The 16,287-nt window shown below is 30.3% G+C and overlaps 1 protein-coding gene and 1 long non-coding RNA gene across 2 annotated transcripts; both read right to left on the bottom strand.

The window, feature by feature from the left end:
* Window positions 1-8,201: 8,201 nt before the first annotated feature.
* LOC130969780 (uncharacterized) lies at window positions 8,202-10,502 on the bottom strand. Its single transcript, XR_009081916.1, has 2 exons — window positions 10,324-10,502; window positions 8,202-8,456 (listed from the first exon to the last, which is right to left on the bottom strand). It is a non-coding gene; the product is annotated as an uncharacterized LOC130969780 (long non-coding RNA).
* Window positions 10,503-13,745: 3,243 nt separating this feature from the next.
* Window positions 13,746-15,221, bottom strand: LOC130969974 (protein XRI1-like). The gene is made up of 4 exons (XM_057895898.1): window positions 14,996-15,221; window positions 14,696-14,910; window positions 14,538-14,604; window positions 13,746-14,428 (listed from the first exon to the last, which is right to left on the bottom strand). Exons 1-4 carry the CDS (start codon window positions 15,093-15,095, stop codon window positions 13,926-13,928), a joined length of 885 nt encoding a protein of 294 aa, XP_057751881.1. The 5' UTR covers window positions 15,096-15,221; the 3' UTR covers window positions 13,746-13,925.
* Window positions 15,222-16,287: the final 1,066 nt, after the last annotated feature.

Raw genomic sequence — 16,287 nt, 5'->3', positions numbered from 1 at the left:
CTTGCACCTCCTTTCTTCATTAGTCTACTCTACCGACATATATGTTTAATTTTATACTGTATCTTCCAACCAAAGACTAATTAATATAATTAGTAACAAGACTTAATAATTACCAGATTATTATTATTATTATTATTATATGTTTTTTGCCCGTGCCTTCATGTATAATTGTTTTTCTCGATGACAAACGGTTCGTGTTGATTAAGTAGCTAGTAGAAAGGAAAATAGCATTATGACTATGCAGGTTTTAATAAATGGTTAACATCTGTTGAGTTAAGAAAATAAATAACACTTTGACGATGATAAACATGTTAATTGAATTAATAATTCAAATGAATTTTTTTTATTAAGTCCAAAATCAAATTTTAAATTCCTAATTTTTGAGGTTGATTGAAGAAAGAAAAGGAAGAATGACATGTGATTCAAGAATCAATAAGTTGTCTTTAAAGGGACTCTAACCGTGATTCTGGATAAGGTACAAAAAGAAAAATAATTCTCATTATAGCTCAAGGCGAGAGAATCCGAATGAGAGAATAGAGAGAAACCTCACACGTAGAGTTTGAAGTCTTCGAAATATTGCACCTATACTAAAGGGAACACTCCACCAAGATGAAGAACAACGTTTTGAGTTCAAAAGTTGGATTCAGTGCATAGAGTCAAGGTTGTGAATCATCATCTCCTTAATATTTTACTGTTTGTATTTTCTATTTCAATGTATATCTTTCTTTGTTTTTGTCTGAGGTAAAAGGTAAGAAAGTGAGACATTGATAAAAGTCAGAGAGAAAAAGACAGAGTGATACACTTGAGAGAAAAATTAAGAGTAATTTCAGATTTTTTTTTTTGTTGTATTTCTATGTTGTATCAAGTACGAGGTATCCCTTATTAAGTTGGATAAGCAGTTAGTGTGTCTAGTTTAGGTAGTTGCATTACCAAATCAAGTTTATGTTGAAGTTTGACGAGTCTTAAATAGGATTATGTTGAATTCTAGAGAATTGGTGTATGTAATACTTAAATGATAGTGAAAATTCCACAAATGTTGTGGTAGAGACTGGATGGAGGTTGCATTGCATAAGACAACTGAATTAGAATATATGGCTCTGTCACCTTCTTCTTCTTTGCTCAATTCTGTTTTTCCAGTTTTATGAGACAAAACGGAATTGTCTCTGCATAATCCGCTGCGCAGACTAAACAGAAGCTAAGTTATAATTTCTGGTTTTAAGACTTAATTAATCAAAGTTAAAGAAGGTCATAGATTCAACCTCCCTTCTATAAGTCTTCTAGAACCTTCAACATTATTATACTATGATCAAGATTCTGAGAATCGGACTGATCATCAAACCGCTTTAGTTACTGATTTATTAGTTCAATCGGTCTAACCGTGATTCAACTAGAAAATTTGTTTTAGAATAAAATAATAAATAAATTATAAATAAGCATCTTAAAATATAATTATAATCTAATAATATAAATCTTAAAATATTTTTTAAATTTAAAGTACTACATAAAATATAATTAACCAAAATCATATCATCTTATCAAAATATACTAATAAAACTAAAATTAAACATAAAATTAAGTTATCATCTAAATTTTCAATGATAAAAAAAATAAAACAATTCTGATTCCAATGAATCAGAATAAAAATTGAAACTCTATATTGCAATTTCAATTCTACTATGCCACTACAACATTTTTAACCTATTACAACATATGCTATAAACAACAGTTGAAAAATGTTGTTTATAATAGTCAAAAGCAACACTTAAAATTTATTGCAAAAAAATAAGGCTATTACAACTCTTTATTAATAAGTATTCTCTTTGATCAATTTAAAGAACATATAAAAAAACGTTGTTTTAGTGAATTAAAAAACAACATTTATAATATTCATATATTACACTTTATAAGAGTTGCCTTTAAAGATATATAATAAACTTGTAGTGGTAAGCGTTGCTTAAATATTTTTCATCATATTTTAATTTCCTCCAAATATTTTAATAGAATTTACTTTCCCTCCTAAACCAAAAACAAGAAAGGAAACACGAGCAATAATTAATTCATCACCTTCCTTACTAACATGTCAAGTACACTTAGAAACACAACTCAATTCATACCATTTTAGAATCAAAATCCTAACCCCAACCATAGCTCAATTTCCCCAATTTCACGATATTGACTCGCGTTCTGCGTTCCTCTCTCTCGCCGTCGTGGTGTTCTTCACTGCTCTGCTCGCATCGTGTTATGCTTGCATCGCATTCTGCTCTGCTCATGTCATGTGCTTCTTCTCGCATCGTGTTCTGCTCTGCTCCGCCATGTTCGATCTTCAGCTCGCGTCATTTTGAAACATTCACTTTGCTCCGCCGTGGTGTCGTTCACATCTTCCTCTCAAGTTTCTCAGGTATGACAAAAATTTCTCTCAAATTTTACTTACTAGTGGTTAATTTGATTGAATTGTTGAAATAAAAAAACTACTCCAACCACTTTGAATTTTGATTGATGCGAGATTTACTCTTTTCTCTTCGCATTCCTTGTCACTGCTCGCGATTTACTCTTCTCTATTCGATTTCCTCGTCATTGCCTGTGTTCCTCATTGCTGGCGTCGCTGTTGGCGTCTCCGTCGTGTTCGTCGCTGCTCGCCTCGCCTCGCCGTTGGGTTCGTCCCTCCTCGCGTCACTATCTGTTCATTGCCTACTGCTTAATTAATTATGGTCTTGTAAAATCGCTACAATGTTTCATTGTTATGATATATTTATCTGTTGCTGCTTTAATCACTGAATGATGGCAATTTTAGAGACTGAAATTTAATTATTGTTAGTAGAATCTTAATTTGGGAATTTAACAGTGGATATATGCAAATGGCAAGTTAATCTTATGAAAAATATACAGGAATTGTATTGGTAATATCTTGGAGAGAAAGGGTCAATCTTTGAATACTTTGCTTATACATAGACAATACAACCTGCTTAACCAACCTAAGATTGTTGTCTTGATGAAACCAATACAATTTGAGATAATCACAGGTAAGGAGAAATCTTCATAACACCCAAAAATGAAAATTATAAGTTCCACATCGTGCAGAACTTCTATCACGTGTTCGATAAGATTCTCAACAATTGTCGCTTCCCTTTCTGCACTCTTCAACACCCTTAGTCATAATCCTTAACCATCTCCAGTAGAAAATTAATCTCAATCTGTTAATAACTCCACGTCAGTGAATGAGATGAATCGTGATATTAATCAGTTATAAAATGAATCGTAATACTATAATTTGGAGTTTAAGATAATGAATAAATATTTATAATCAGACTATGCATTAATAATCATAACTCGAGTGTCTCGCTCGTCAAATTATAACAGACACACCAGAAACAAAAGTGAAATTTGACTAAAATATTAGAGAATACAAGTTTTTGGTTCTTGAAAACAAAATTATGTGATGTGTGCTAAAAAGTGACGAATTAATAATAAAAGAATCATTTAACAAAGCCGAGTTATAATAAAATCCTTCAGTAGTAACCAATTAAATTAAGACTTAGCTTGTTCAATTTAATGAGATCTAATTAACATGCATGAATGAATTAATTAATGTCATCCGATCCATGCATTATTTATAATGAACCCACAGATCATATAATATATAATTGAATAATCGAGTTGTACAAGGAACGAATATGAAATCAAACATACTTTGCAAAATTGTGATACAATTTGAACTTAAATCGTGTTGGTCGACCCTACAATCTATCTATTCTTGAGTAGACAATCATGAATCATTATTTTTTCTTTAGCGTGGAACCCACTTTCATTATTCATATTGCATTGTGTCTCTTTAATTATGGTCACGCATTTAAGAATTGAGATGATGAGACGACCCCTCACTTGGACCATTATTTATTTGTTCCAAGCTACGTATCTATCTCATTAATATTGCAACATACATAACACTCTTTTGTCTTTGATTTTGGACAAAGTAAATCATTAATCATAATACGATCGAATTAATATAATATTTCTCCCTTACTACTACGTGGAACTTTAGTGCATTCTTTCTCATTTCTCATTTCCTATTAAAATTAAAATTGTTATATTAGAAAATGTAGCTTAACACCGTAATCTCTGTTAATATATTAATTAAATATATAAATTGGTTATTAAATTGTCTTCTCGATCTACTTGTTTCCAAGGCCTAGAAAAGCAACATTCATCATCAATTGCAGTTGTGTCAAAAGAATAATGAATCATCACTTTCCACCCACCAGTGAATTTGATGCATGGTAGAGTAATCATGAATGGGACTAGAAGGAAATCACATCTTTATTCTTTCCAATCTTACTATTTGGAATAATAGCAAAATTTAAAACAAATTATCTAATTAATTACATATGTTTTCAAAATCATATAAAGCATATATTATTAACTTAACCGTTGAGAGAGGAGGCCTAATTATATAATTTTGTACTGTTGTCACGTGCGTGTGATAATCCAACGTAATGCACAAGGAGTGCTTTTCATCATTTTAATTATAATAATTTTATTAGGAGTCAACTAACTGCAACTATTTTATTAGTTAAAAAATATTATTCTAATTTTTTAAATTTTAACATAAAAAATAAAAAATTGACTTAATTGACTTATACTATAGCTAGTTCCCAAAACTTTTTTTTTTTAATTATAAACATCATTTATAATTTGGAGTTTCACTACTATTCATTAGTATAATAATAAATAATTTTAAAAATACCATAATTATTAGTTGTTTATATTAAAAGGTATTCACAAATTTAGTTAATGAATATTATTATTAATATTAATAAACGGTTATCAACCATTCATATATTATCAATTATATAGTACTATTTGACTAAAAAGATATAACTTTTTAAAAATAGTGTATATTTAAAATATTATACTTTTGGTTAAAAGAACACAACTTTTTAAGAATTGTGTATATTTAAAATATTGTATCTATTGATAATAAAAAAGTCACAATAATTTGCGTACGTGACAAATTATAATTGTTTTGTATAATTTATTGTTGTCCACTATTTAAAATACACTAATCAAGTGTGTATTTTAACTATTGAGAGATTTTCTTATTCAAAAGAGTTGATAATTTCTTATTATTTGCTAACTAAGAAATTCTTAAGTTTTATTGTATTATAGGAGAGTATTGTCATTAACCCTATAACAATTAAGTGTAGGGACAAATCTCTCTCTAAAAAAAAACGATCTAATCGTGCCTTAAAATCAAAACACAATTAAAGTTTTGTCATTTTCTTAATCATAATTACCCAACAATTTTACAAAGGTATTTTGAAGATGGCTCAAGATCAAAACACCATGTTCAAGGTCATGAATCAAGAGTTTGTCAAGTTGAATCACTTTGATAGAATGAATTTCAATTGTTGGAAGGACAAGATGATGTATATTTTTTCCATTCTCAATCTTGCATATGTGATTGACCCAAAAACTACACTAATTGCGGATGCCGTTGAAAATGCTACACCAGAAGAAAAAAAAATGTTACTCAATTAAAGAAGAAACATGAAGATATACTTTTGCATGTTGAGGTCATATTTTCAACACTTTATCCGACTAATTCTATGATCTCTACATGTCAATCCAATTACCATTGGAGATTTGGAAGTTTTTAGAAGAAAAGTACAATACTGAATGATAAGAAACAAATAAGTTTATTATGATGAAATATTTTGAATTTATTATGAATGATACTATACCTGTTATGGATCAAATTCATGAATTACAAATTCTTGTAAGTAGACTTTATGATCTACAAGTGGCAATCATTATAAGTTGGAACAATTATTTTAAAATTGTCATCATCTTAGAATGATTATAGGAAGAAACTTTTACATCTTGACGAGGACTTTAAAGTAATCACAATTGAGAAATTACTAAGGCATATACGTATAGAAGAGAAAACTCGAAAATGTGATGTTGTGTATCTCTCTCAAAGGTCTAAAATAAATCACATTGGTGAAGAAAAATCAATAAGAAGAAAAGAAAGTTCTTAAAATTATCAAACAATAATTAGGTCTTGGTTGATTTGTCTCTAGGATTAAAACCTATAAAAAATGTAAGTGAATATTTAGAAGAAAGTATAACATTGATGGTTCATTACAAACCTTTAAAGTAAGGTTAGTAGCTAAGGGAATTAGACAACAAGGTCAGACTATTTTGACACCTACGCACCTGTGACAAAAATGACTTCTATTAGAACTCTTATAGTATTAGCATCCATTCACAAGCTTTATATACATCGAATGGATGTTAAAACAGCTTTTCTAAATAGAAATCTTAATAAAGAAATTTATATCCAGTAACTGAAAGGTTATGCGCTATTTGAAAAATAAAAAAAAAATTGTAAATTAATTAAGTCTTTGTATGACCTAAAACAAACGCCTAAACAATGACATAAGAAATTTGATTTAGTGGTGTTATCAAATGGCTTTTTATATAATAGTGTGGATAAATGTATTTATTCAAAAAGATTATGGAGTAATCATTTGTCTATATGTTGATGATATATTAATTATCGGAACAAATTATTTAGAAGGAATTCATGTAACGAAGGAATATCTAACTTCTAAATTTAAGATGAAGAATTTGAATGAAGTTGATACAGTATTAGGTATAAAGGTGCATAAGAATGAAGTTGGCTTTATTTTAAGTCAATCTCATTATATCAAAAAAATATTAAAAAAATTTGATCATCTTACAATTAAAGAATTCAATATACTCTATGATCCTAATTTTAGATTAGAAAAAAATATGGGAAGAGCTATAACACAATTAGAATATACTAGCGTTATAGAAAGTTTAATATATGCAATGCATTGTACTAGACCTAGTATAGTAGTTATTGTGTGCAAATTATCAAGGTTTACAGGAAAATATAGCAATCAACATTGGAAAGCTATTACAAGAATTCTTGGTTATCTCAAGAAATCATAAACTTAGGATCACATTATATATAGTGATAGATTATCCCGCAGAAGGTTATTCTAACGTAAGTTGGATTACAAATTTTAGTGATAACAAATCCACTTCAAGATAAATTTTCACTTTAAGTGGTGGAGCAATAAGTTGGGACTCAAAGAAACAAACATGTATTACACATTTTACTATGGAAGCTGAGTTTGTAGCTTTATCAGTCGCGGGTAAAAAAGCAGAATGGTTAAACAATTTGTTATATGATATAAGCAGTAACTACAGCAGACAACAACCATTTCAATCTTCTGTGATAGTGAATTTGGTGCTATGTATAATAAATAGGAGGGTGAATTAAAACTTTTAATAGAATGATAATATTATTTATCAAAGAACTCCACCTATATGAATATAGGAGTGGTGCCGCTCTAATCGAGAATTTTAGAAATTTTATTCTTGTAAATATTCATGAAACCAAGATGAGCATAAGCTATATAAGTGTTTAAAATTATAAACTCTTGAATTTGGAGGATATAAGTGATGTGTGTAATTTTTTGTACTAACATATGGAGTATAGGTTTAATAATTAATTAGACACCTATTACTTACTTCGTTAGAATTTTAAATTTTATACAAAAAAATATTTAATCTTAGTGACACATTCTTTATTTATATACTTGTATGATATTTAAATTTTGTAAATAGGAGAGATTAAAAATTATTTACGAATTTAATTAATTAATATTATTATTAATATTAATAAACGGTTACTAATCGTTCATATATTGTCAATTATAATAACGGTACATAGTATCATTTGACTAAAGGGACACAACCTTTTAAAAATGATATATGTTTGAAACATTATACCTTTGGTGAAAGAGACACAACTCTTTAAGAATTGTGTATGTTTAAAATATTATATCTATTGATGACAATAAAAGAGTCACAACAATTTATTTATAACTGCTGTGTGCAATATATATAAATATTGTAACACCCTACCATATAAAGCTTTACGCTTAAGTCGTAAAACAGAGGTGGTGTGGTATTACGACCTCTAAATAAAATAAGTACATATAATAGCAGAAGAATTATAATATGCTAGGAGCCTTGAAGAATAGAGGAAACAAAAAATCGCGAAATAAAAGCGCAACGCTCAAGGAACGAGTTAACTTGCGTGCTAAGAAAAACCATAACTACTAAACATCAGATAACAGAAGTAGGAATAGAGTGCCAAGGATACAAAATAACAAGCTCCTAACTCAGCCTGCGAAGTCAAGTCTGGTCGGAGAATATTTACACATATATACATACATATCCAAAACCCAAAAGTACATATACACAATCCTGCCTCTCCATAAACCTCTAAGAGGATAAAAAAGAATAAGTCATGCAGAGAGAAAGCTAAGTACATATATATACATCATAGCATAACAAAATAACCCAATAACCACTCCGCTTCAAGAGTCAAGACGCCTAACGAGATGCCTCTCGACCTGCATCTGAAAAACAACAACATAGTATGGAATGAGAACCAGAGGTTCTCAGTATGGTAAAGGTGCCACACACATAATATATAAGGTCCTGGGAATGCCAGAGGCAATCCTAGAACACCGACACTCATATTATAGAGCTTAAAGTATTAAACAGAAGCCATAAGAGGTGATTTACTAAGGATATTTAAACCTAACTTAACTTAACCTTAAATCTAAATCCCATTCTGCCATTCCTCCTTACCTCCAACTCCATCATGCATTTTCACAGACAACTAAACAGACAAAGGCAAGCACAAGAAGGTTACAAGTACTGCAGATAACAAATATACATTTAACATGGCAAGTACATTTAGGCACACCTAGTTAATACACAAGCAAGTAATTCAAGTAATATGCATATGATGCATGCCTGTCCTATGGCTGATGAGGCTCATCTGTCGGTTATCCAGCCAACCCGACAAGTCTGAATTGTACTTAGACGGTCCCCCGACGTGCATCCCCATGAGTCTATGCATAGCTTTATCTCAAATAATCAATATTGCTCAATGAGGGTAACATTCCCGGGAATTTATATAGTGCCCGGTCACACTTACGTCGTAGGGTCAACATAGTATCGAGTTTTCAACCTGGTACACGTGGTGGCAAGCCACGGCACTTAATTCAGGGAATCTCGTATCTCAGATTATTCAAATTCATAAGCCATATAAATAATTCAATTATAATTCATCAACATCCACATCATTCTCAATCGCATCTCATTCATCATTATACGTCAATCATATTCAATCCTTATCCTTCATTATCACACCTCCCATTCCGTCCATCAATAGTTCCAATTCAAAACATAATTCATTCTTTCCTAAATGAATCAAACTTAAAACATGCTCATTTTCTTAATAACTCTAAATCAAACCATATATCCTTTGAATCTAAATCTTTTTAGATAATCATATAAACAAAATCTCTAATTTTTATAAAATTTCGGCAGTATCTCCTCTAAAACTCGGACTTTGCCATCCTTTTCGGGTCCAAACCTGCATTCTTTTCAATTCAACATACCCTTCCTTATCATCATAACAATCACCACAATAAATCTACCTCAGATCAACAATTAAACTCATACAATATTCAAATCCAACAACCAAAATTCAACTAAGAATCATCCTTCACAAATCCTAAGCTTTTAACACAAAATACCTCATTATCACAACAATCTCAACAATAGTTATACCTCAAATCAATAATTCACCAAATCATTAATTAATCAACAAGCACTAAACCAACCATGTTCATTAACAGTAACATTCAACCATAATTCTCTCCAAATTACATAGCAACATTCACCATCTAAAATTAATAACTAATTATCCAATAAACTTCAACCAAATATATATTCATCGACAAATTACTAAACATTAAACATACACCTGCATTCCAACTTATCCTATGGTCATCTAGCCTAAGTTTTCACAGAACATTATATATTAAATGCAAGAAACCTAAACCATACATTGGCCGATTTCCACGTAACGACCAAGGCTATTTATTCAAAACCAAGACAGCCCCTCAAAACTCAACTAATTCGCTTCCTCCAAGTTCCAGTATTCACAATTTCAAGCTCCAATTATTTATTTTCAACCTAATACACATTCATAACACATATATACCCAATTTAATACTCAAAGCTCAAATTTAATGAAATTAAAATATAATTATCGTATCTTCACTTTACCCAAGCTTCACATAAGCAAGAGTGAACATTTTTCTCAAGCTAATTGGATCCTAAAACATCAAAAATCAAAGAAATTCAATATTCCCACTTAAAATTTGAAAATTGGGGGAAATAAAGGCTGAGTATAAAATAATGAGTTACCTATGAAATTGTTCCGGTAGAAACGTAGAGCTCGACGCGGTGAACGTGTAGCCGCAAACGGTGCGACGATTGGAGCTCGGACGGAGGAGTTACGGCATGTTGAAGGTTGCCGTTAGGTTTGGCGTTCTCTTCCTCCCTGGGAGCGTTGCTGCTTCTGTTACGTTAATGAAGAGAAATGAGCTTTTAGGCTCATTTAAATGCTAGCCGGTTGGGCCCACGGGCCCGGTTTGGGTCCGGTTCAACCGGTTCGGCCCGTTTGGTCCAATTTTGGACCGTTTTTTTCGAAATTGGTGTCAAAATTCTCGTTTCGATGAGCTCTATCCTAATTTGATATAATATTCACATTTCTAATCCTCCTTATTAAAAACTAATTTATTGACTAATTATCTACTAATTTAATCGGAGTTTACAAATATACCCTTGTCTACTATTTAAAATACATTAATCAAGTGTGTATTTTAACTATTGAGAGATTTTCTTATTCAAGAGAGTTGAGAATTTTTTAGGAAAAGTATAGGGAGACAATGAGTTTAGTGAACAATGCAGTTACACATACGATAACCTCCCTCTCCACTTGTGATTTCCGTAAGGGTGTAGTGTGTTTTTATTTTATTGGGCCAATTTTAAAGCTTATTGTTTACATTGTTTACGAAAGTAATTGTCTACCTAGCAAAACCGAATTTCTTATTATTGCTAATTAAAAAATTCATAGATTTCATTGTATTTTGGGAGAGTATTATCATCAACCTTATAGCAACTAAGTGTGAAGACAAATATCTCTCTAAAAAAAGCGATCTAATCATGTCTTGAAATCAAAACACAATTAAAATTTTATCATCTTCTTAATCATATATATATATATATATATATATATATATATATATATATATATATATATATATGTATTAGGGATGAAAATGAATCGGATGATATCCGCAAATCTACCTATTTATTTATATTTGATCTATAAATTATAAATATTATCCGATTCACAGAGTCATCGAATCAGATCGAATTTGATCCACACTCTAATAGAATCAGATTACAAATATCAGATATATATCTGTAAATTCGTAATTATATATATATATATATATATATATATATATATATATAAAATTAAATAGTATATATAGTTAAGTAGTTTAGTCTTTCTCTTTTAGAAATATAAAAAAGTTTTTTTCTTCCAACGTAGTATCTCACGTACTCCACTCCCTAAAAAATTAATATATAGTATAATAAATTAATAATACATAATTATTTAATAGTATATTTTATTTATAAAAATCATTTGTTAAAATAATTTCTAACAAAATATCTATTTAATTTTAAGTGATGAAATTTTTTTTGATTCTATATTTATATTTTGTATAATTTTTTTTTATGTTCTAAATTTATTAAAAATAAATTTTATAAAATATTTTTTATTTTGCAAATATATCCGATATTCAATAAACAAATGTGTGAATTGGATTAAATTCGAATATAAAAAAATTGCAGATATTGTATCTGATCTTATTTATTGAGTTAAATTTGAATTGAATCAATATTTTTGTTATATTCGATAGGATCCAGTTCGTGTGCAACCCTAGCACTAATCTTACATGTCCTTAATTAGCGTTTAAAGTTGATCATCATCAACTTATAATAAACTAAACATGCTTAAGAAGTATAGATAGTGTTATAAATAATCGCAGCACTGAATAATAATAGTAATGCAGGTAACGGTAGATGACAAATATAATGCTCCAAATTGAAAGAAAATATTTAAAATAGTTGAAAACTGAAAAGTAATAAGAGTGGACTTATTTCTAAATAATGAGACAAGAAAAAAGGTGGTGTATGAGACAAAACCATATGCATGCACATATAGACATCTCACATTCATCACATCAATGGTTCGATATAATGTTAAACACTTTTGCCGTACAGCTGTAGCAGTGTTCCCTTCTCTTCTTCAAATCAAATAATATACCACTAATAATATAATGATGAATTCAATTTTTCAGCAGCACAAACATTTTACACTATATTCATGATATTATTAAAAGAAGAGAATATCAAAGTGACCAATGCGAAGAAATTTAGTTTTGAAATTAGTAGCATTTAATTTAATTAGTTTATTATATGGGTCCCGTGATGTTAGAAAGTGTCTAAAATATTATTATATTGATCTGCGTTTGACCTATGATGCATAATGTCACAACAGCTAGCGCATGAAGAATTTAGGCCGTTTTAGTGCTAATTAAGTGTTAACAACTACATACATTATATAATATTAATTAAATGTATATAATTAAGTTTCTGCAGCGCACTACTGATGATGTTAGAAACTTAGAATCACTAGCTACAGACTATTCTCCCCATTTGTCTTGTTACTTATTAGCACTTAATTATTATTATATCTAAGTTAATAATAATTTAATTAGGTAAAGAAGAAAGTAAACTTACATTACTACGTGGAGTTTGTTAGGAATAATTAGGCAGACAATAATCCAACTACTGATTGCAAAGTTATTGCTTTATTAATTCTTAATAAGAAAGCTAAGAAACCTTGGGGACATATAGGTCGCCTTTAATTGATTAAATTACCAAAAGTCAATTATTTAAACCTTTGAAATTGGTAATTGAGTATCTATATATCTTTTCTCTCTTTAATCTAGTCTGATCTGTCTGTATATCACAATAACAGTAAAGAGAAAAAGAAAAGAGAGAGAATATATATTTGCTTCCACACATGCATTAAATTTGTTCCTAGATACAAAGCAATGCTTTATTATAAAATTCTTAAAATATATATTTTGTTAATATGTGACATTATTGAATATTAATGAGTGAAGCATTTAGCTAAGGATCCTGTTAGGGAGAGAATGGATTAATTGTACAATGTGTATAATGGACTATTAAGTTATGAAATGAACATCCTCTAAACTAACTAGAATAACTATCCGAGTACTAGGGATAATAAATATCTTTCGAATACTAGGGATAATAAATATATTTCTAAATTCTTAACCTTTCGGATCTAGCGCTCTAATACCATGTCATGATACCACTTATTCCAAAAGCTTCAACTGATGGAAAAAAGTAACACTAATGATTATATCTCTAATATTCCATAAACCTCCATTATACACGTTGTATAAATATTTCATTGGCTCTTTATACTTTTCCTTTAGATAATTGAAGGAGATAGAAAGAGTGGTGGGTGGTGCAGAAAGAAAGAATGCAATGCCGTGCCATAAGTATTGGTGTGTCCTTGTCCAACACATAAAGTCCTTAACACAAGAGTGCAAAAAAACCTCTAACTCTATTTCTATGTATGTGCTTTACCATGTGTTGCTGTTCTGATCTTCTTCTTTCTTTCTTTTAGCCACAGACAAACACTCAAATCAGTTAACTCATCTTCAAATAATTGTTAAATAATGTTGGGACCTCAATCTCAGAAAACAACAGCATAGGATAGCAGCTTTATATATTAACACATACAAATACAATGCAAGCTAAGCAACCACATGATATTATATTATATATGATACAAATGGATACTACTTTAATTTACAATTGAATTATTTGAAGCTAAGGTACTAATAACTATAGTATCAGCCTTTGGTTCTGATAATGGTGATGGTGCCTCTTCTTCCAAGAGTGTGGATTCTGGTAAGGGCCACCACAGCTTTCCCTGAAAGGCCTGGGCTACCTTGAACTGCAGACACGCATGGCCGACATGCATAGTCTCCAACTGGGTGCCTCACTGGCCTTGTTGGCGCCATTAGTATCCTCTCGTTTATCTCATTCAGTGTCACATCTCCTTCTCTTCCTCCTGGCTTCACCATTGCAAATGGATACACCACTCTTCTTCTACTACTTCTTGACTTCTTCATCTCCTCCTCCTCCTTCTTCTTCTTGTTTCTCATCATCACTTCTTCATCATTCTTGGTAACAAGTTCTAGTTTGGAAGATGAGGATGAATTAGGAGATTCTTCTTCAGAGCCTGATAATATGGTAGTATTAGTAGTAGTTGTTGTTGTTGTCTCTTCTTCTACAAGAATCTTTGCTTCCTCTCTCATTATTCTGCTCCAAAATGTGCTTATTATGTCCTCATCTAATTAACAATCAGAAAAAAAGTATATAATTATATCAGTATTATTAGTGCTCTTTTATTTGTGTTGTTTGCAATAATATAATAAACATTGTAGCTTAGCATGCAGTACCTGAAAGTCCAAAAATGCTTTCTATATTCTGGTTCATGCAGTATGTGGGGTTCAAGTTCCACAAGCTCTGACGAACAAGAAGAATAATAATATATAGGAAGAGATCATATAATTATTGAAACTGATGATAATTAAGATGAAACTAAAATATATTATACCTTTTCAAGATCACTACTACTAGTGTTGGAATATTGTTGATGATGATGATTGTCAGCATTTGGCAGCAAGCGCCTACGTTTGGAACGATCCCCGAATTCAAGCAAAGCATCTTGAAGATACCCTGTTGAGAAATGATGATCAGCAGAAGAATCCTGAGTAGCAGTTGAGAATGATGGTTCACTACTACTCCCATATTCATACATTGCTGGCATCACTGCATGTTCAACAATAATCATTGCAATTACACACCAAGGAATATAAATAATAATAATAATAAAGAAAGAAAGAAAGAGAAGTACTTAAAGAGAATTTGTCCGCGTTGATAACTCCAAGGTTAAGGTTGTGATAATCCAAACTACTACTACCAAGGAGAAGGGAAGAATAATGAAGATCATTCATGGTTTTGTAGTGTGTGTGAGTGTCACAACAAAATGATGGGAAATAATGGGTGTATTTATGTACAAGTTTGTGGAAGAAAATGTGGGAAAAAAGGGTTATGTTATGGGGGAGAATTGAAGAGAAACACTATTCTAGTATGTGTATGTGTGAGTCAGTCAACGCAGGCTAACAAGGAAAAAGTGGATATATGTTTCTTGGGATTCTCAAAATGTGTCCACTTTAGGATTTTGGTTTGAAATAATTTCATTTTTATTTTATGTGTGGGGGACTAAATAATTGCAAAGGTTATCATATTGTGTGTTGCATTGCTTGCTTCTCTGCTCTTAAATTAAAAGACATGCCCCCAAACCCATAGGGACATAATTCAAATTTCAGCTTTTTCTTTTTGTGTTTTTCTTCCTGGACCCTCTGCCTCTCACCTATGGTTACCAGCCGTTCCTCTTTTTTCAACTTTTTTCTTTTCTTCCTTTATTTTTCTTTTTCTTTTAAAATATTTAAATATCTTATTTAAGATAAAAATTTAAATGTGAAATTGATAATTAAGATTCGTTAAATAATAATTTAGTTAAACCTATTAAATTATATAAAGATTTTCGACAAAAAAAATATTTAATTTGGTCTCTGAAATTACACTTCAAGTCTCAATTTAGTCCTCAAAATTTCAATTGCATCAGTTTAGTCCCTAAACTTTTCAAATTTTAATCACGTTAACCTCTGCTATAATTTTCATTACAAAGTCAATAAAAAATTTTAGAAACTAAATTGAGGCAATTGAAATTTCAAGAACTAAATTAAGTTTCGAGTGTAATTTTACGAACCAAACTGAATACTTTCTCATTCTTGACTATTAACTTAAGATAAAATTAATTACAAGTGAATTCCTACCTAATTAAATATACGAATGTAGTTATAGTATCTGGATCATTAAATAATAGACATAATATTTTTATAATTTAATTGAATTACGAATATCTTAAAATATACAAATCATATACTTTGACTATAAAAGATTGTGAGTTGGAATTTGAATGTCTAGCGTTCTTTTATTTTTCATTTTTTGCCCTTTTCTTACACAATCTTTCGTCTATTGTGGGGGTCGTATCAGTCATATCTTCTGCCACCACTTGGAAAATAGTCTTGGTGGGTGATACATATAACAAAATGGGGACCCACCAGGATGGCATGCTGGAGA

This window comes from Arachis stenosperma, chromosome 3 (genome assembly GCF_014773155.1).
Source record: "Arachis stenosperma cultivar V10309 chromosome 3, arast.V10309.gnm1.PFL2, whole genome shotgun sequence".
In the NCBI taxonomy this organism is placed as follows: domain Eukaryota; kingdom Viridiplantae; phylum Streptophyta; class Magnoliopsida; order Fabales; family Fabaceae; genus Arachis; species Arachis stenosperma.
The sequence above is the reverse complement of the archived record's forward strand: the minus strand, read 5'-3'. Positions and strand labels throughout refer to the sequence as shown.